The 21,712-nt window shown below is 49.7% G+C and overlaps 1 protein-coding gene across 1 annotated transcript in view; it reads right to left on the reverse strand.

The window, feature by feature from the left end:
- kiaa1109 (KIAA1109) overlaps positions 1-21,712 on the reverse strand; it is a gene marked incomplete at its 5' end in the record, with an annotated part of 198,847 nt that overhangs the window by 140,772 nt on the left and 36,363 nt on the right. Inside the window, 13 exons of the mRNA XM_080537762.1 lie at positions 6,366-6,503; positions 6,750-7,032; positions 8,657-9,184; positions 9,792-10,029; positions 10,485-10,735; positions 12,739-13,067; positions 15,591-15,710; positions 16,228-16,356; positions 17,509-17,685; positions 19,378-19,515; positions 19,936-20,148; positions 20,848-21,071; positions 21,563-21,669. Coding sequence (XP_080393888.1) covers positions 6,366-6,503; positions 6,750-7,032; positions 8,657-9,184; positions 9,792-10,029; positions 10,485-10,735; positions 12,739-13,067; positions 15,591-15,710; positions 16,228-16,356; positions 17,509-17,685; positions 19,378-19,515; positions 19,936-20,148; positions 20,848-21,071; positions 21,563-21,669 — 2,875 coding nt within the window. The remainder of the gene's footprint in view (positions 1-6,365; positions 6,504-6,749; positions 7,033-8,656; positions 9,185-9,791; positions 10,030-10,484; positions 10,736-12,738; positions 13,068-15,590; positions 15,711-16,227; positions 16,357-17,508; positions 17,686-19,377; positions 19,516-19,935; positions 20,149-20,847; positions 21,072-21,562; positions 21,670-21,712) is intronic.

Below are 21,712 nucleotides of genomic sequence, written 5' to 3' on the forward strand. Positions count from 1 at the left end.
GACCTAACTGTTGTAACCCACACCCTTACTAAAGGACCTAGCTGTTGTAACCCACCCTTACTAAAGGACCTAGCTGTTGTAACTCACACCCTTACTAAAGGACCTAGCTGTTGTAACCCAACCTTACTAAAGGACCTAACTGTTGTAACCCACACTTACTAAAGGACCTAACTGTTGTAACCCACCCTTACTAAAGGACCTAACTGTTGTAACCCACACCCTTACTAAAGGACCTAACTGTTGTAACCCACACCCTTACTAAAGGACCTAACTGTTGTAACACATCCTTACTAAAGGACCTAACTGTTGTAACCCACCCTTACTAAAGGACCTAACTGTTGTAACCCAACCTTACTAAAGGACCTAACTGTTGTAACCCACCCGTACTAAAGGACCTAACTGTTGTAACCCACCCTTACTAAAGGACCTAACTGTTGTAACCCACCCTTACTAAAGGACCCAACTGTTGTAACCCACCCTTACTAAAGGACCTAGCTGTTGTAACACACCCTTACTAAAGGACCTAACTGTTGTAACCCAACCTTACTAAAGGACCTAACTGTTGTAACCCACACTTACTAAAGGACCTAACTGTTGTAACACACCCTTACTAAAGGACCTAACTGTTGTAACCCAACCTTACTAAAGGACCTAACTGTTGTAACCCACCCTTACTAAAGGACCCAACTGTTGTAACCCACCCTTACTAAAGGACCTAGCTGTTGTAACCCACACCCTTACTAAAGGACCTAGCTGTTGTAACCCACCCTTACTAAAGGACCTAACTGTTGTAACCCACCCTTACTAAAGGACCTAACTGTTGTAATACACCCTTACTAAAGGACCTAACTGTTGTAACCCACCCTTACTAAAGGACCTAACTGATGTAACCCACCCTTACTAAAGGACCTAACTGTTGTAACCCACCCTTACTAAAGGACCTAACTGTTGTAACCCACACTTACTAAAGGACCTAACTGTTGTAACCCACCCTTACTAAAGGACCTAACTGTTGTAATACACCCTTACTAAAGGACCTAACTGTTGTAACCCAACCTTACTAAAGGACCTAACTGTTGTAACCCACACCCTTACTAAAGGACCTAACTGTTGTAACCCACACTTACTAAAGGACCTAACTGTTGTAACACACCCTTACTAAAGGACCTAGCTGTTGTAATACACCCTTACTAAAGGACCTAACTGTTGTAACCCACCCTTACTAAAGGACCTAACTGTTGTAACCCACCCTTACTAAAGGACCTAACTGTTGTAACCCACCCTTACTAAAGGACCTAACTGTTGTAACACACCCTTACTAAAGGACCTAACTGTTGTAACACATCCTTACTAAAGGACCTAACTGTTGTAACCCACACTTACTAAAGGACCTAGCTGTTGTAACCCACACTTACTAAAGGACCTAGCTGTTGTAATACACCCTTACTAAAGGACCTAACTGTTGTAACCCACACTTACTAAAGGACCTAGCTGTTGTAATACACCCTTACTAAAGGACCTAACTGTTGTAACCCACCCTTACTAAAGGACCTAACTGTTGTAACCCACACTTACTAAAGGACCTAGCTGTTGTAATACACCCTTACTAAAGGACCTAACTGTTGTAACCCACCCTTACTAAAGGACCTAACTGTTGTAACCCACCCTTACTAAAGGACCTAACTGTTGTAACACATCCTTACTAAAGGACCTAACTGTTGTAACCCACCCTTACTAAAGGACCTAACTGTTGTAACCCACCCTTACTAAAGGACCTAACTGTTGTAACCCAACCTTACTAAAGGACCTAACTGTTGTAACCCACCCTTACTAAAGGACCTAACTGTTGTAACCCACCCTTACTAAAGGACCTAACTGTTGTAACCCACCCTTACTAAAGGACCCAACTGTTGTAACCCACCCTTACTAAAGGACCTAGCTGTTGTAACACACCCTTACTAAAGGACCTAACTGTTGTAACCCAACCTTACTAAAGGACCTAACTGTTGTAACCCACACTTACTAAAGGACCTAACTGTTGTAACACACCCTTACTAAAGGACCTAACTGTTGTAACCCACCCTTACTAAAGGACCCAACTGTTGTAACCCACCCTTACTAAAGGACCTAGCTGTTGTAACCCACACCCTTACTAAAGGACCTAGCTGTTGTAACACACCCTTACTAAAGGACCTAACTGTTGTAACCCACCCTTACTAAAGGACCTAACTGTTGTAACCCAACCTTACTAAAGGACCTAACTGTTGTAACCCACACCCTTACTAAAGGACCTAACTGTTGTAACCCACACTTACTAAAGGACCTAACTGTTGTAACACACCCTTACTAAAGGACCTAGCTGTTGTAATACACCCTTACTAAAGGACCTAACTGTTGTAACACATCCTTACTAAAGGACCTAACTGTTGTAACCCACACTTACTAAAGGACCTAGCTGTTGTAACCCACACTTACTAAAGGACCTAACTGTTGTAACCCACCCTTACTAAAGGACCTAACTGTTGTAATACACCCTTACTAAAGGACCTAACTGTTGTAACCCACACTTACTAAAGGACCTAGCTGTTGTAATACACCCTTACTAAAGGACCTAACTGTTGTAACACATCCTTACTAAAGGACCTAACTGTTGTAACCCACCCTTACTAAAGGACCTAACTGTTGTAACCCACCCTTACTAAAGGACCTAACTGTTGTAACCCACCCTTACTAAAGGACCTAACTGTTGTAACCCACCCTTACTAAAGGACCTAACTGTTGTAACCCACCCTTACTAAAGGACCTAGCTGTTGTAACCCAACCTTACTAAAGGACCTAACTGTTGTAACCCACACTTACTAAAGGACCTAACTGTTGTAACCCACACCCTTACTAAAGGACCTAACTGTTGTAACCCAACCTTACTAAAGGACGTAACTGTTGTAACCCACCCTTACTAAAGGACCTAACTGTTGTAACACATCCTTACTAAAGGACCTAACTGTTGTAACCCACCCTTACTAAAGGACCTAACTGTTGTAACCCACCCTTACTAAAGGACCTAACTGTTGTAACCCAACCTTACTAAAGGACCTAGCTGTTGTAACCCACCCTTACTAAAGGACCTAACTGTTGTAACCCACCCTTACTAAAGGACCTAACTGTTGTAACCCACCCTTACTAAAGGACCCAACTGTTGTAACCCACCCTTACTAAAGGACCTAGCTGTTGTAACACACCCTTACTAAAGGACCTAACTGTTGTAACCCAACCTTACTAAAGGACCTAACTGTTGTAACCCACACTTACTAAAGGACCTAACTGTTGTAACACACCCTTACTAAAGGACCTAACTGTTGTAACCCACCCTTACTAAAGGACCCAACTGTTGTAACCCACCCTTACTAAAGGACCTAGCTGTTGTAACCCACACCCTTACTAAAGGACCTAGCTGTTGTAACCCACCCTTACTAAAGGACCTAACTGTTGTAACCCACCCTTACTAAAGGACCTAACTGATGTAACCCACCCTTACTAAAGGACCTAACTGTTGTAACCCACCCTTACTAAAGGACCTAGCTGTTGTAACCCACACCCTTACTAAAGGACCTAGCTGTTGTAACCCACCCTTACTAAAGGACCTAACTGTTGTAACCCACCCTTACTAAAGGACCTAACTGATGTAACCCACCCTTACTAAAGGACCTAACTGTTGTAACCCACCCTTACTAAAGGACCTAACTGTTGTAACCCACCCTTACTAAAGGACCTAACTGTTGTAACACATCCTTACTAAAGGACCTAACTGTTGTAACCCACCCTTACTAAAGGACCTAGCTGTTGTAACACACCCTTACTAAAGGACCTAACTGTTGTAACCCAACCTTACTAAAGGACCTAACTGTTGTAACCCACACTTACTAAAGGACCTAACTGTTGTAACACACCCTTACTAAAGGACCTAACTGTTGTAACCCACCCTTACTAAAGGACCCAACTGTTGTAACCCACCCTTACTAAAGGACCCAACTGTTGTAACCCACCCTTACTAAAGGACCTAACTGATGTAACCCACCCTTACTAAAGGACCTAACTGTTGTAACCCACCCTTACTAAAGGACCTAACTGTTGTAACCCACACTTACTAAAGGACCTAACTGTTGTAACCCACCCTTACTAAAGGACCTAACTGTTGTAACCCACCCTTACTAAATGACCTAGCTGTTGTAACCCACACCCTTACTAAAGGACCTAACTGTTGTAACCCACACTTACTAAAGGACCTAACTGTTGTAACCCACCCTTACTAAAGGACCTAACTGTTGTAACCCACCCTTACTAAAGGACCTAGCTGTTGTAATACACCCTTACTAAAGGACCTAACTGTTGTAACCCACACCCTTACTAAAGGACCTAGCTGTTGTAACCCACCCTTACTAAAGGACCTAGCTGTTGTAACCCACCCTTACTAAAGGACCTAGCTGTTGTAATACACCCTTACTAAAGGACCTAGCTGTTGTAACCCACACCCTTACTAAAGGACCTAGCTGTTGTAACCCACCCTTACTAAAGGACCTAGCTGTTGTAACCCACCCTTACTAAAGGACCTAACTGTTGTAACACACCCTTACTAAAGGACCTAACTGTTGTAACCCACACCCTTACTAAAGGACCTAGCTGTTGTAACCCACCCTTACTAAAGGACCTAACTGTTGTAACCCACCCTTACTAAAGGACCTAACTGTTGTAACCCACCCTTACTAAAGGACCTAACTGTTGTAATACACACTTACTAAAGGACCTAGCTGTTGTAATACACCCTTACTAAAGGACCTAACTGTTGTAACCCACACCCTTACTAAAGGACCTAACTGTTGTAACCCACCCTTACTAAAGGACCTAACTGTTGTAACCCACACTTACTAAAGGACATAGCTGTTGTAATACACCCTTACTAAAGGACCTAACTGTTGTAACCCACCCTTACTAAAGGACCTAACTGTTGTAATACACCCTTACTAAAGGACCTAACTGTTGTAATACACCCTTACTAAAGGACCTAACTGTTGTAATACACCCTTACTAAAGGACCTAACTGTTGTAACCCACCCTTACTAAAGGACCTAACTGTTGTAACCCACCCTTACTAAAGGACCTAACTGTTGTAACCCACACTTACTAAAGGACCTAACTGTTGTAACCCACACTTACTAAAGGACCTAACTGTTGTAACCCACACTTACTAAAGGACCTAACTGTTGTAACCCACACTTACTAAAGGACCTAACTGTTGTAATACACCCTTACTAAAGGACCTAACTGTTGTAACACACCCTTACTAAAGGACCTAGCTGTTGTAATACACCCTTACTAAAGGACCTAACTGTTGTAACACACCCTTACTAAAGGACCTAGCTGTTGTAACCCACCCTTACTAAAGGACCTAACTGTTGTAACCCACACCCTTACTAAAGGACCTAACTGTTGTAACCCACACCCTTACTAAAGGACCTAGCTGTTGTAATACACCCTTACTAAAGGACCTAGCTGTTGTAATACACACTTACTAAAGGACCTAGCTGTTGTAATACACCCTTACTAAAGGACCTAACTGTTGTAACCCACCCTTACTAAAGGACCTAACTGTTGTAACCCACCCTTACTAAAGGACCTAACTGTTGTAACCCACACTTACTAAAGGACCTAGCTGTTGTAACCCACACTTACTAAAGGACCTAACTGTTGTAACCCACACTTACTAAAGGACCTAACTGTTGTAACCCACACTTACTAAAGGACCTAACTGTTGTAATACACCCTTACTAAAGGACCTAACTGTTGTAACACACCCTTACTAAAGGACCTAGCTGTTGTAATACACCCTTACTAAAGGACCTAACTGTTGTAACACACCCTTACTAAAGGACCTAGCTGTTGTAACCCACACTTACTAAAGGACCTAACTGTTGTAACCCACACCCTTACTAAAGGACCTAACTGTTGTAACCCACCCTTACTAAAGGACCTAACTGTTGTAACCCACCCTTACTAAAGGACGTAACTGTTGTAACCCACCCTTACTAAAGGACCTAACTGTTGTAACCCACCCTTACTAAAGGACCTAGCTGTTGTAACCCACACCCTTACTAAAGGACCTAACTGTTGTAACCCACCCTTACTAAAGGACCTAACTGTTGTAACCCACCCTTACTAAAGGACCTAGCTGTTGTAACCCACACCCTTACTAAAGGACCTAGCTGTTGTAATACACCCTTACTAAAGGACCTAGCTGTTGTAATACACCCTTACTAAAGGACCTAGCTGTTGTAATACACCCTTACTAAAGGACCTAACTGTTGCCCTACCTGGAAGCTGGGGGCGGAGAGCTGGTGGAAGCAGGCGGAGCTGTCCTCGCTGGTGGGCGTGTCCAGGTCCAGGGGGCGGTGCAGAGAGGACTTGGAGGTCCTCTTATTGGTGGGCTGCTTGATTGACCAGTTGGATACCTGACAGGGATGAAAACCTTCACTTCATAACTGTAACATAGAACATCTATGCAGGATTCATAAACCTCCTTCTGCTGGATAAACATGTATGGGCTGAACACCATATCCACATCTGACTGCCACCCAGTTGGGTGTGTATTGCGTAGTGTGTAGTGTCTAGTGTGTAGTGCACTTGAAAATAATTTATGATGGATGGACGGACAGACAGAAGACTTGAAGGTAGTGAGGGTATAGAGGGTACTGTACCTGGTAGTGGGCCAGGTAGTTCTGGTAGCAGGCCATGACGTGGGGCTGCCGGGTGACCAGGCCTGGCTCCGGGGTCTTCTCCGCCTCCACAGACCCCTCCTCCTCCATCCCCAGAGCAGACACGAAGGAGGCCTGGGAGGTGTGGCTGGGGATGGGGTGGAGGGGCAGCGGGGGGGGCACCGTGGCGGGCCCCATGGCGGGCGGGGGCCGGGGCTCAGTGATGAGTTCCCCGTTCAGCACGTAGGTGAGGGGGCCCTCCACGCTGTGGTAGATAGAGCTGCGGCTGGGGACAGAGGAACAAGGCCCTGGTGTTAATGAGGGACGCACCCACACAGATACCAGCACTCATACCCCATACTGTGCTCATGTACTAATACTCCTACTCGGTCTGAAGTGGACCAACATGGAAATAAGCATATCTTCTTGACTTAGGGATGAGACAGAGTAATAAATGTTCGCCAGGGTCAGAGAGGATTTTTAACATTAGGAGCGTTAACATGTTTTGCCGGTAATGTCGGTTCTGTAGCACTATTTGTTGTTGTTTTTGCATTAATCAGGCACAGAAAAACAATATACACAATACACAAGCATAATATGAATATAGTTCAGCAATTATTATTACTTATTATTACTATTGAGTGTGGAACAGGACGAGAGTCTGACGTCATTCAACTGCACGTTAGTTCACAGTTGGCTACTAGGCTAATTGTGGGGCTACGTTCCTAATGTAGGAACATGCATGTCCAGAGACCGGCTCCCCGTGGGAGATCTGACCAGAGACAGGGTAATAACAATCATAACATCATTGTGTTTTTAATCATTGATGTTTCAAATTTGCATTTTTTGTTTTGTTTATTCTTGTATGTAAAGCACCCTGTGCATCCGTGCTATATAATATAAATAAAGTTTTACTTACTTACTTAAATATAATAACTTTTATTTGTATAGCACTTTTACTGCAAGCGTTGCAGCTCAAAGTGCTCCAATCATTATATAAACTACCTCATACAATCATACAATCACACACCAACTACCTCATACAATCACACACCAACTACCTCATACAATCACACACCAACTACCTCATACAATCACACACCAACTACCTCATACAATCACACACCAGTAATTACTGTAATGCTCTGTTTTGGATCAGATCCTGAAATTGCCAAGTTAAAACTGTTTGCACTGTGATCGAGACAAGGTAAACAAACAGAGTGAAATCTCTGACCCTCCCCTTCTCCCTCTATCGGGCTTATACGGCTCTCTATATCCAGACTGTAAGCACCAAGCACTTCTCCTCTGACCTACGCTACACAAAGTATTATTAAACCTCCTGAACTCTGTCTTGGAAACAATCCCAGGGTCTATTCTGAGCCTCTCTTCATGGCTGTGCTGTACCACGTACAAGTAGCAGATAGACCAGGACAGGACCAGGACGATCTCAAATATTAGAAACAGAAGCAGTATTCCTAGTCAGAACAGCACAGGAGCTAGCAGCTATCCATCTAACCCTGGCCTACAACTTCACTGTCTCCTAGCTTCACTAAACTAGGTGGAAAAACACAATCAGATCATCATTATTAAAGGGTTTCACTGCGATCGAGCTTACCTGGCTGTTCCATGTACTAAACAGACCTAAAGACTTTAAAGATATAAAACAGATAAAACCCAGCCTGTCTAAGCTGCTCTGACTAGAGACAGAAAGTGCTGCTAGCGACATGAAACCCTCAAAAATTGCACATCCCTTCAACTATTTTCATATTTCAATGTATGACGCATAACTTCTACAATCTGCAATCTGGGACAAAAGCACCAGACCGTCACATATGTCATTGGTTCAGTCAGAAAGTTAGGAACTATGATACAGATGAAACTATGATAAGCCCTACTCCTCCTCCACCCACCTGTAGTGGTCCATGTGGTAGGGCTGCTGCTGCGGCGGCTGCTGCTGCACCTGCTGCCTGCGCTGCTTCTTCTTCCTGCCGGGGTACGTCCCCGGGCCCTCGTCAGCGCTGCTGCTGATGGGCTCAAAGTCTTCCGCCGCCGAGAAGTAGGCCTCGCTGTCTGCCACGGACATGCTGGAGTCGGCCGAGCGGTACTGGTGGAAGGTGTTGGAGTCGGCCGAGGGCGTGAAGGGGAAGGAGCCGTAGCTGCGGCGCTGGCGCTGGGGAGAGTCCAGGACGTTCTCGTCGCTGCGCGACACCTCGCTGCTGAACTGCACGCCGCCGCCGCCGCCGCCGGCCAGGGCCGCAGGAGGAGGCTTGTCGGAGGTGAAGACGGCGGCCGAGAGGCTCTTGGTGCTGCCCAGGCGCCCCGAGTGCACGGAGGACTGCCGCTTCAGGGGCGAGCGGAGGGGCGAGCGCAGGGAGGAGCGCTCCGGGGCGCTGTTGGGGGAGACCACCGGGGAGCCCTCGGGGACCTCTCCTAGGGTGCTGGGGGGGGAGAAGGGGGTGGGAGTCAAGTTTAAATGATTGTTTAGGCTACATGTCATACAGCATAGGAGTCACCACATCAATATTTGTTTTTCAATGCAGATAAAATATATGGAGCAAAGACACCTCCCTGCTAACCCCCACGCAACGTTTTCTTCCCCACTGTAATACCGTCTACCCCGGGCAGGATTTACCCGTCTACTCCGGGCCGTATTTTAGGACGGAATAAAAAAGGTATTAAAAGATGTATACTGCCCAATCCTAACTCAAATGGCTAGCTAGCTAGCTTTGTTAGAAGCTTGTTTGTTTGTTATTTGTTAGCATGGTTTTGTTTGTTGTGTACGAACGACACAAGTTATTTTGTGTGTGTGTGTTTACTACGCTAGCCAGACGTTCAGCCAGTTATGACCCTAACCCTAACCCACGCAAACTGTTGGAAGTACAGAGTAAGAACCTGCTTCCTCTTTCCAGTATTTACGGGGTCGAACTGAACCTGGATCAGCAACCTGGCGCTGGGAGGGGCGCAAAGAAAAGAGCATGCATGCGACTTCTCCATGCTAAGCGATGATGAGAATGTGTGTGTGTGTGTGTGTGTGTGTGTACTCACTCTGCGGGGCTCTTGCCGTTCATGGGGAACATGCGCTCCTCTGTGCTGGGCGAGGGGCTGTCCCGGCCTCCGGCCAGCAGGGGCAGCGCAGCGCTGGAGGAGCTGTTCTCCTCGGAGGAGGAGGCGGAGCTGTGGGAGCGCTGGGGCACCTGCAGGCTCAGGTGCTGGCCCCGCCTCTCCTGCTCCAGGGCCGGGGCAGGGGAGCAGGTGTCTCTCTTCACCCCTACACCCCCCTTACCTGAGGGAGAGACACATGCTGGTCACACAGACGCTTCATCTCACTGACAATCAGGTGACCTCATAGGATGTTGACTGCTGTCACTCAGCTGGGTGAACCAGGGGGCGGGTCCATCCTGAGTTCTCGGGCGGTGGCGGTTATGTGGTTGATGGCCGTTACACAAGGACGGCCATGATTATTATTATTTTTTGCGTCATGCCCGTTGAAATACATTGATTATGAAAACTTGGATTTTTATGAAGGTGGAGGTATAATAAAGGAGGTGGAGGTATAATAAGGAGGTGGAGGTATAATAAGGAGGAGGAGGTATAATAAGGAGGTGGAGGTATAATAAGGAGGTGGAGGTATAATAAGGAGGTGGAGGTATAATAAGGAGGTGGAGGTATAATAAGGTTGACTCCAGGGACGACCCCCCCCTCAGTGTTTACATGCACCATGTAAGGACAGATACGTACCTTCAGACAGTTTGGGCGTCTCCTTGTGGACGATCCAGTCGCTGGGCTGCAGCAGTGATTGGCCGTAGCACATGTCTGACTCGTGGCTGAAGCAGGAGAAGGCGGAGCTGGAGGAAGGGGTCATCTCATCCAGACGGAAAAACTCCAGGCCCGCCGTGGTGCCCCCGAAGAAGCGGCAGCCCCCCAGACAGCCACACTTGTTCCTGCTGCGCTTGTTCCTCCCCGACTCCTCTGGCCACAGGAACCACAGCCTGGGGGGGTGGGGGGAGGGGGGGAGGGTCACATTCTTGCACAATGTTCAATCACTTTTTCCCACAAAAGTCCCCAAAAATGTACAACCTCCTTGGTCACAACATGCCCAAGAGCAAAAGCTGATATTTGACACACACACTCACCTCACTCACCTCACTCACACACTCACACACTCACACACTCACACACTCACACACTCACCTCACTCACCTCACTCACACACTCACACACTCACCTCACTCACTCACACACTCACACACTCACCTCACTCACACACACTCACACACTCACACACTCACACACTCACACAGGGCAGAGAGAAGCGATCTCTTCCTATTTGCCTGCTGTTTATTCAGTAAAGTAAAGTAAAGTGACGAGGGCTTCCCGTCCAACACGGCCCTGCTGTCTCCTTAGGCCTTACAGATGTTTCTCATGAAATCAAATAGCATCTATCATCCCGAGGAACACTCCATGTATACAGACTACCAAAACCTTAAGCTCACAGCCACTTTACTACTTGAACTATCTATTTTGTTTACTATTTGTAATGCTAATTGTATCCTGTCTTATTTGTCACTTATGTCTTGTACTATTGTAACTTTTTTATCTTTAATTATGCCTGTTGCCTTATTGTCTTGTGTTGCAATGTCAGGAAACGAAGCCTAAGAATTGTACTCTCTTCCACTTGTGTAATGTGACGTAACAGTAAAGCTGGGAGGTAACAGAGGGTTAGGGTAACAGAGGGTTAGGGTTAGGGTAACAGAGGGTTAGGGTTAGGGTAACAGAGGGTTAGGGTAACAGAGGGTTAGGGTTAGGGTAACAGAGGGTTAGGGTTAGGGTAACAGAGGGTTAGGGTAACAGAGGGTTAGGGTTAGGGTAACAGAGGGTTAGGGTTAGGGTAACAGAGGGTTAGGGTAACAGAGGGTTAGGGTAACAGAGGGTTAGGGTTAGGGTAACAGAGGGTTAGGGTAACAGAGGGTTAGGGTAACAGAGGGTTAGGGTAACAGAGGGTTAGGGTAACAGAGGGTTAGGGTAACAGAGGGTTAGGGTTAGGGTAACAGAGGGTTAGGGTAACAGAGGGTTAGGGTTAGGGTAACAGAGGGTTAGGGTTAGGGTAACAGAGGGTTAGGGTAACAGAGGGTTAGGGTTAGGGTAACAGAGGGTTAGGGTAACAGAGGGTTAGGGTAACAGAGGGTTAGGGTAACAGAGGGTTAGGGTTAGGGTAACAGAGGGTTAGGGTAACAGAGGGTTAGGGTAACAGAGGGTTAGGGGGGTTAGGGTAACAGAGGGTTAGGGTAACAGAGGGTTAGGGTAACAGAGGGTTAGGGGGGTTAGGGTAACAGAGGGTTAGGGTAACAGTGGGTTAGGGTAACAGAGGGTTAGGGTTAGGGTAACAGAGGGTTAGGGTAACAGAGGGTTAGGGTAACAGAGGGTTAGGGGGGTTAGGGTAACAGAGGGTTAGGGTTAGGGTAACAGAGGGTTAGGGTAACAGAGGGTTAGGGTTAGGGTAACAGAGGGTTAGGGTAACAGAGGGTTAGGGGGGTTAGGGTAACAGAGGGTTAGGGTAACAGAGGGTTAGGGTAACAGAGGGTTAGGGTAACAAAGGGTTAGGGTTAGGGTAACAGAGGGTTAGGGTAACAGAGGGTTAGGGTAACAGAGGGTTAGGGTAACAGAGGGTTAGGGTAACAGAGGGTTAGGGTTAGGGTAACAGAGGGTTAGGGTAACAGAGGGTTAGGGTAACAGAGGGTTAGGGTTAGGGTAACAGAGGGTTAGGGTTAGGGTAACAGAGGGTCAGGGTAACAGAGGGTTAGGGTAACAGAGGGTTAGGGTAACAGAGGGTTAGGGTAACAGAGGGTTAGGGTAACAGAGGGTTAGGGGGGTTAGGGTAACAGAGGGTTAGGGTTAGGGTAACAGAGGGTTAGGGTAACAGAGGGTTAGGGTTAGGGTAACAGAGGGTTAGGGTAACAGAGGGTTAGGGTAACAGAGGGTCAGGGTTACCCACCTCTTGCTGTGTGCGTCGTGCAGCTCCAGGAAGCTCCTCTGGACTTCATACTTGGCCGGGTGGTCGGCCGCCAGCGCCACGTCAGCCGTGATGAGGTTGAAGTTGATTGAGCCCGCCTCCAGCCAATAGGAGCGACGCAGCACGGGGGGCTGGCCCGGCCCTGACCCCTGCCCCTGCCCCTGCCCCTGCCCAGGGCCCAGGCGCCCCCCGTCCGTCTGCTGCTGCTGCTGGATGTACTGGCGGAGCTGCACGTCCTGGACCACGGCGCTGACGCCCTCCCCCACCGCCTGGTTGTGCAGGTTGCAGTTGGCCACCCGGATGGCTCCCGTCTGTGGGGGGGGGAGATGTGTTATGTAGCCACTTGGATGATGTGTATTTAATTGTGACAGTTTGTATCCATGGCAACCAGCTGTAAGCTAATAAAGGTGTTTTTGTGTTTTGCTCTCAAGTCTTCATCTGACGACTGAGCATCACAGATATTCACCATGGAACATTCTGCAACACAAGCCTCAAAGGCAGAGGATGTTTAATCCAAGGGAATCATTATCTGCCATGAAGATAATAAATCACTGTAACCAGTGAGACAGGACGTGAGAGACTGAAACAAGCTGCTAAGATCTGTAATGACGTTGTTATGAAGCGTATCAGGAGAGTGATGGGGATGATGAGGAGGAGAAGGATGATGATGGCATGTTTGTTTACCATAATACCAACAAATGCTCACACACACATTCACACACACATTCATTCATACACACATTCATACACACATTCACACACACATTCATACACACATTCACACACACACACGTTCATTCACACACACATTCATACATACACACATTCACACACACATTGGGAGATGAGGGAGACGAGGGGGGGTGAGACAGGAGATGACGGGGGGTGAGGGGGGTCTCGGGGGCTAGACAGGAGATGAGGGGGGGGTGAGGGGGGTCTGGGGGGTGAGACAGCAGGTGAGGGGGGGTGAGGGGGGTCTGGGGGGTGAGACAGCAGGTGAGGGGGGTCTGGGGGGTGAGACAGCAGGTGAGGGGGGTCTGGGGGGTGAGACAGCAGGTGAGGGGGGTCTGGGAGGTGAGACAGCAGGTGAGGGGGGTCTGGGGGGTGAGACAGCAGGTGAGGGGGGTCTGGGGGGTGAGGGGGGTCTGGGAGGTGAGACAGCAGGTGAGGGGGGTCTGGGGGGTGAGACAGCAGGTGAGGGGGGTCTGGGGGGTGAGACAGCAGGTGAGGGGGGTCTGGGGGGTGAGACAGCAGGTGAGGGGGGTCTGGGGGGTGAGACAGCAGGTGAGGGGGGTGAGGGGGGTCTGGGGGGTGAGGGGGGTCTGGGGGGTGAGGGGGGTCTGGGGGGTGGGACAGCAGGTGAGGGGGGTCTGGGAGGTGAGACAGCAGGTGAGGGGGGTCTGGGAGGTGAGACAGCAGGTGAGGGGGGTCTGGGGGGTGAGACAGAAGATGAGGGGGGTCTGGGGGGTGAGACAGCAGGTGAGGGGGGTCTGGGGGGTGAGACAGGAGATGAGGGGGGTGAGGGGGGTCTGGGAGGTGAGACAGCAGGTGAGGGGGGTCTGGGGGGTGAGACAGCAGGTGAGGGGGGTCTGGGGGGTGAGACAGCAGGTGAGGGGGGTCTGGGGGGTGAGACAGGAGATGAGGGGGGTGAGGGGGGTCTGGGAGGTGAGACAGCAGGTGAGGGGGGTCTGGGAGGTGAGACAGCAGGTGAGGGGGGTGAGGGGGGTCTGGGGGGTGAGACAGGAGATGAGGGGGGTCTGGGGGGTCTGGGAGGTGAGACAGGAGATGAGGGGGGTGAGGGGGGTCTGGGGGGTGAGACAGCAGATGAGGGGGGTGAGGGGGGTCTGGGAGGTGAGACAGCAGGTGAGGGGGGTCTGGGAGGTGAGACAGCAGGTGAGGGGGGTGAGGGGGGTCTGGGGGGTGAGACAGGAGATGAGGGGGGTCTGGGGGGTCTGGGAGGTGAGACAGGAGATGAGGGGGGTGAGGGGGGTCTGGGGGGTGAGACAGCAGGTGAGGGGGGTCTGGGAGGTGAGACAGCAGGTGAGACAGCAGGTGAGGGGGGTCTGGGGGGTGAGACAGCAGGTGAGGGGGGTCTGGGAGGTGAGACAGGAGATGAGGGGGGTCTGGGGGGTGAGACAGCAGGTGAGGGGGGTCTGGGGGGTGAGACAGCAGGTGAGGGGGGTGAGGGGGGTCTGGGGGGTGAGACAGGAGATGAGGGGTGTGAGGGGGGTCTGGGAGGTGAGACAGGAGATGAGGGGGGGTGAGGGGGGTCTGGGAGGTGAGACAGCAGGTGAGGGGGGTGAGGGGGGTCTGGGGGGTGAGACAGCAGGTGAGAGGGGTCTGGGAGGTGAGACAGCAGGTGAGGGGGGTGAGGGGGGTCTGGGGGGTGAGACAGCAGGTGAGGGGGGTCTGGGGGGTGAGACAGCAGGTGAGGGGGGTCTGGGAGGTGAGACAGCAGGTGAGACAGCAGGTGAGGGGGGTCTGGGGGGTGAGACAGCAGGTGAGGGGGGTCTGGGAGGTGAGACAGGAGATGAGGGGGGTCTGGGGGGTGAGACAGCAGGTGAGGGGGGTCTGGGGGGTGAGACAGCAGGTGAGGGGGGTGAGGGGGGTCTGGGGGGTGAGACAGGAGATGAGGGGTGTGAGGGGGGTCTGGGAGGTGAGACAGGAGATGAGGGGGGGTGAGGGGGGTCTGGGAGGTGAGACAGCAGGTGAGGGGGGTGAGGGGGGTCTGGGGGGTGAGACAGCAGGTGAGAGGGGTCTGGGAGGTGAGACAGCAGGTGAGGGGGGTGAGGGGGGTCTGGGGGGTGAGACAGCAGGTGAGGGGGGTCTGGCACCTTGACGTTGGCAGCACAGCCGTGCTCCACCAGGAACAGGTCGGCCCCGTCGGCCGCCAGGCGCGTCATGGTGTACTTCAGCTCCTCTGACGTCCTGCAGTGACCAGGCAGGCAGGCCAGCTACACACACACACACACACACACACACACACACACACACACACACACACACACACACAGGAAGAGTGTGGGCTGGGAGCAGCTGAGCAATTAAAAACTACATCTCAAGAGCTTTACCAACAAAACAAAAAACTATCTTAGCATGTACACCTGAGATAATACCAAATATACCAGAATGGACATAAATGACCATGTAAAATGTAAAAAAAAACGTAGATATAAAAATATATACCTTATACCTACCTTATATACCATATATATATATATATATATAAAAAATAAAAATAAACATTAACAGTAATAACTGTTCAAATAAATAAATCAAACTAAGTACTTGAGAGGTGGTGGTGGCAAAAAAAAACATCTGACAGATTTGTGTGTGAGTGCATGGGGGGAGTGTGTGTGTTTGTGTTTGTGTATGTGTGTGTGTGTGTGTGTGTGTGTGTGTGTGTGTGTGTGTGTGTGTGTGTGTGTATATGTGTGTGTGTGTATGTGTGTGTGTGTGTGTGTGGTTTACCTTGGCGTCACACACACGGCGGTCTACCCCGTGCTGGCAGATGACGGAGGGTTTGGGCTGAACCAGCTGGAACTCCCGAGACACGGCGTGGAACAGGAACGTCTCCCCGTACTCCATCACACTGGCCAGCTACACACACACACACACACACACACACAAAAAAAAAGCAAAGGGTGGCTACTTTGAGGAATCTAAAATATAAGACATATTTAGAGTTATTTCACACTTCACACAAGTACATCATTCCACATGTGTTCATTCATAGTTTTGATGCCTTCAGTGAGAATCTACAATGTAAATAGTCATGAAAATAAAGGAAACACATTGAATGAGAAGGTGTGTCCAAACTTTTGGCCTGTACTGTATATGCACATAATATGCGCACAATGCATATATGGGCTACACCACTCGCATACGTGAAACCGCTATAAATAGCTCTCTTAATATGTATACTTTGAGGAATTGATTCATTGTTATTGTTTTCCGGAGGCTATCGGTAATCGGCTATCGGTTTACATGGCTTGTAAATATACTTTAGTTTTAGGACGTGTTCAAAAGCAAGGACTGTGTGATCATGTAATTATGTGTAGTTATGTGTTTTTAGCATGTTGATGTTCTATCAGCATGTTGTGATGTTATTAAAACAGTTGAAACTTTCGTAGTGCTGTGCTTTGTTAGCCGCTAGCTGTTAGCAGCATTTGTTTCCGGTTTCCTGGATGACAGCCTTTCTTACCTTCAGGTGTGCATGAACTACAGGTTATCAACTGTGAAATTATATCTGTTCTCATATCGGTTATCATATCTGTTATCGGCCACGAGAAGCGGGTAAACATCGGTTATCGGTATCGGTTTGAAAAAATGCATATCGTGCGTCCCTAATATGTATCTCTATGTATCTATCCACATCCAGTACAGTACTGTTTGAACATCCCTCCTCCTGTCAGCAGACTGACAGTGTGACATGACTGGATACATATACTGTACATATAGATAGATACATATAGATACATATAGATACATATAGATACATATAGATACATATAGATACATATAGACTGGTGTCCCTCCAGGTCACTCCAGAGACAACGCTTTGATGCTTGAGCCTGAATGAAAGGCGTTCAATAGGATTTAAAACTGGAGACTGGCTTGGTCAGTCAACAACTTTTAAACGTTCAACCTTGTCCCCCCCGCCCCCAGCCCCGCCCCCAGGCCCGCCCCCGGCCCCGCCCCCAGCACCGGCCCCGCCCCCAGCACCGGCGCCGCCCCCAGCCCCACCCCCACCTGTGGCACAGTGACTCTGCCGGTGAGGGTGCCGGCCTGCATGTCGATGAGCCAGGCGTACTCCAGGGTGTCGCTGCCCAGCGGGAGGCCCTGGGGGGAGAACATGGCGTGGGCTCGCATCTGCAGACCAGACAGGCTCAGGTGGCCGTCCCTCAGCACTCCGTCTGACGTGGGCCGCTGGGAACACAACACACACCAGCTTAGACACACACAACCACACACACACCAGCTTAGACACACACAACCACACACACACCAGCTTAGACACACACAACACACACCAGGCTTGGACACAACCACACAACACACACCAGACTCAGATACACACACCTACACACCAGACTCAGATACACACACCTACACACCAGACTCAGATACACACACCTACACACCAGACTCAGATACACACACCTACACACCAGACTCAGATACACACACCTACACACCAGACTCAGATACACACACCTACACACCAGACTCAGATACACACACCTACAACACTCAGACACATGTGACTGTAGCTCCTCCTCCTCCTTAGACACGTGTGGAGATGTGAGGATTGGTTCGGTGGGCAAGATGGTTATGAGGGTAAAGGTGGAGCCAAGAGTCGAGGGATATGAGTCTATGAGCGTATGAGTCTGCCATGACGACCCCTGAACCCTGTGGCTGTCTCACCTGGTAGTGATGTAGATGTGAGGCTGTCTCACCTGGTAGTGATGTAGATGTGTGTGTCTCACCTGGTAGTGATGTAGATGTGAGACTGTCTCACCTGGTAGTGATGTAGATGTGTGTGTCTCACCTGGTAGTGATGTAGATGTGAGACTGTCTCACCTGGTAGTGATGTAGATGTGTGTGTCTCACCTGGTAGTGATGTAGATGTGAGTGTCTCACCTGGTAGTGATGTAGATGTGTGTGTCTCACCTGGTAGTGATGTAGATGTGTGTGTCTCACCTGGTAGTGATGTAGATGTGTGTGTCTCACCTGGTAGTGATGTAGATGTGAGACTGTCTCACCTGGTAGTGATGTAGATGTGAGACTGTCTCACCTGGTAGTGATGTAGATGTGTGTGTCTCACCTGGTAGTGATGTAGATGTGTGTGTCTCACCTGGTAGTGATGTAGATGTGTGTGTCTCACCTGGTAGTGATGTAGATGTGAGTGTCTCACCTGGTAGTGATGTAGATGTGAGTGTCTCACCTGGTAGTGATGTAGATGTGAGTGTCTCACCTGGTAGTGATGTAGATGTGAGACTGTCTCACCTGGTAGTGATGTAGATGTGTGTGTCTCACCTGGTAGTGATGTAGATGTGTGTGTCTCACCTGGTAGTGATGTAGATGTGTGTGTCTCACCTGGTAGTGATGTAGATGTGAGGCTGTCTCACCTGGTAGTGATGTAGATGTGAGTGTCTCACCTGGTAGTGATGTAGATGTGTGTGTCTCACCTGGTAGTGATGTAGATGTGAGTGTCTCACCTGGTAGTGATGTAGATGTGAGACTGTCTCACCTGGTAGTGATGTAGATGTGTGTGTCTCACCTGGTAGTGATGTAGATGTGTGTGTCTCACCTGGTAGTGATGTAGATGTGTGTGTCTCACCTGGTAGTGATGTAGATGTGTGTGTCTCACCTGGTAGTGATGTAGATGTGAGGCTGTCTCACCTGGTAGTGATGTAGATGTGTGTGTCTCACCTGGTAGTGATGTAGATGTGTGTGTCTCACCTGGTAGTGATGTAGATGTGAGACTGTCTCACCTGGTAGTGATGTAGATGTGTGTGTCTCACCTGGTAGTGATGTAGATGTGAGACTGTCTCACCTGGTAGTGATGTAGATGTGAGACTGTCTCACCTGGTAGTGATGAACATGTGTGTGTCTCACCTGGTAGTTGTCGCTGATGAAGATGTGCGCGGGGGAGAGGAGCAGCTGCAGCAGAGTCTCCTTGTAGCCCTTCTTCATCTCGAAGCACAGCCTCTCCAGGAACCCAGACGGGCCCTCTGGACCCTCACTGCTGCAGTGCTGCAACACAACATCACCCTGTCACCATCTAGTGATACACACGTATCACAGTTAGAGATGACAAGGTTACAGTCTCCCTGGAGTAACGTAGGGCTGAGTGCCTTACTCAAGCACACACTAGTGGTGGTGTTCCCAGGTGGGATTCATGACCTTCTGATCACCAGTCCAACTCACTAGACCACCGCTACCCCCCCCCCCCCACACACGAAAACACACACGATGACAATAGATCCAAAGTATGATTAAAATGACCTTCAGAGCATGATCCTTAGTTTGGTCTGCATCCAAACCGTACGGTGGAATCACCATGGGGAAGGGTTAGGGTTAGGGTTAGGGGGACTCACCATGGGGAAGGGTTAGGGTTAGGGTTAGGGTTAGGGGGACTCACCATGGAGAAGGGTTAGGGTTAGGGGGACTCACCATGGGGAAGCGTCCGTGCACCTTGTAGAGGTTGATGAGGACGGTGATGTCCCAGGGGCGCAGGGCGAGGGGGTGCAGGGCCTCCTTCCTCTCGCTGTCCTCCATGCCCAGGGGAGACCAGCCCAGGCTGGAGGTGGTGGACAGGGACAGGACAGGGCTGGACACCGCCTCCTCAAAGTCTGTGTACATGTCGTCCTCGCCAAAGTAGTTCTCCTGGTGAAGGAGAAGAAAAAAAAAAAGATGGGGAGGGGGGTTGGAGGGATGAGAGGAGTGATGAGAGCAGGGATGAGAGGAGGGAAGAGAGGAGGGATGAGAGGAGGGATGAGAGGAGGGATGAGAGGAGGAATGAGAGGGGGGTTGGAGGGATGAGAGGAGGGATGAGAGGAGGGATGAGAGGGGGGTTGGAGGGATGAGAGGAGGGATGAGAGGAGGGATGAGAGGAGGGATGAGAGGGGGGATGAGAGGAGGGATGAGAGGAGGGATGAGAGGAGGGATGAGAGGAGGGATGAGAGGAGGGATGAGAGGAGGGATGAGAGGGGGGATGAGAGGAAGGGTGAGAGGAGGGGTGAGAGGAGGGATGAGAGGAGGGATGAGAGGAGGGATGAGAGGAGGGATGAGAGGAGGGATGAGAGGAGGGATGAGAGGGGGGATGAGAGGAGGGATGAGAGGAGGGATGAGAGGAGGGATGAGAGGAGGGATGAGAGGAGGGAAGGAGGAGGGATGAGAGGAGGGATGAGAGGAGGGATGAGAGGAGGGATGAGAGGAGGGATGAAAGGAGGGATGAGAGGAGGGATGAGAGGAGGGATGAGAGGGGGGATGAGAGGAGGGATGAAAGGAGGGATGAGAGGTTTCTATGTCTTGGTTTCTATGTCTTGGTTGCTATGTCTTGGTTTCTATGGCAGGTCAGGTCACCTTGATGGAGACGAGGGCTTTGAGCAGCGGGCCGTAGAGGAGGATCTGGGAGTCGGGGGACATCTCCATCTCCACGTGTAGCCGGTCGGGGGGCAGCTCTGTGGGGTCCGTGGGCACCCTGCTGTTGGGGGCCGAGGCGGAGTAGGGGGGAGGGGGGGCGTGTGGCACAGAGGGGTGCTCCGGGGGCCGCAGGGCCGAAAGCATGGACTCCTCCATCTCTGACACTGCAGGAGACGATACCAGCACACACACAGTACACACAGATTAGTACTGAGACGAGTCCACAGAGCTGCCCCCACCCTACTCAGTACAGTGATGACTAAAGTATTCACCCCTTGCACAATTTTCACATTTTGTGAAGACATCTGACTGGACATGTTGAACGTCTCATGTCTTTGTAGGGGCCCTCAGTTTAATATGGACGTATTAATTAAACAGTCTGTTGATCAGTCTGTCACAACGTACAAACTGAACTAATGGAGAGGAACTTCAAATGTGAAGCTTTGCAGGAGGCTGAATACTTTTGTAATGTACTATATATTTAACAAAGCAACATTGAAACTTCATCATCTTTCTGAGGGAAAGACTCCAACAGAGGCTGGAGGGGCATGCTGACAGGACCGCTTAAGACTCTGTTTCAGGTTTAGGGGTTAAAGGTCATAGGTTGGTCATAGGGAGGTCATAGGGAGGTCATAGGTTGGAGGAGGGTGCTTACAGGACTGCTTAAGCTGTTCATCAGCTTTCTGGGGGTAGATGGGGTGCCAGGTGTAGTCAATGATGAGCAGGAAGTTTGGGACAGTCCAACAGTCCACCCAGCCGTCCCTGGAGGAAGACAAACACATATAGAACTATGGTGAGTTTCCCC

This window comes from Nansenia antarctica, assembly GCF_963989245.1.
Source record: "Nansenia antarctica genome assembly, chromosome: 8".
NCBI lineage: Eukaryota > Metazoa > Chordata > Actinopteri > Argentiniformes > Microstomatidae > Nansenia > Nansenia antarctica.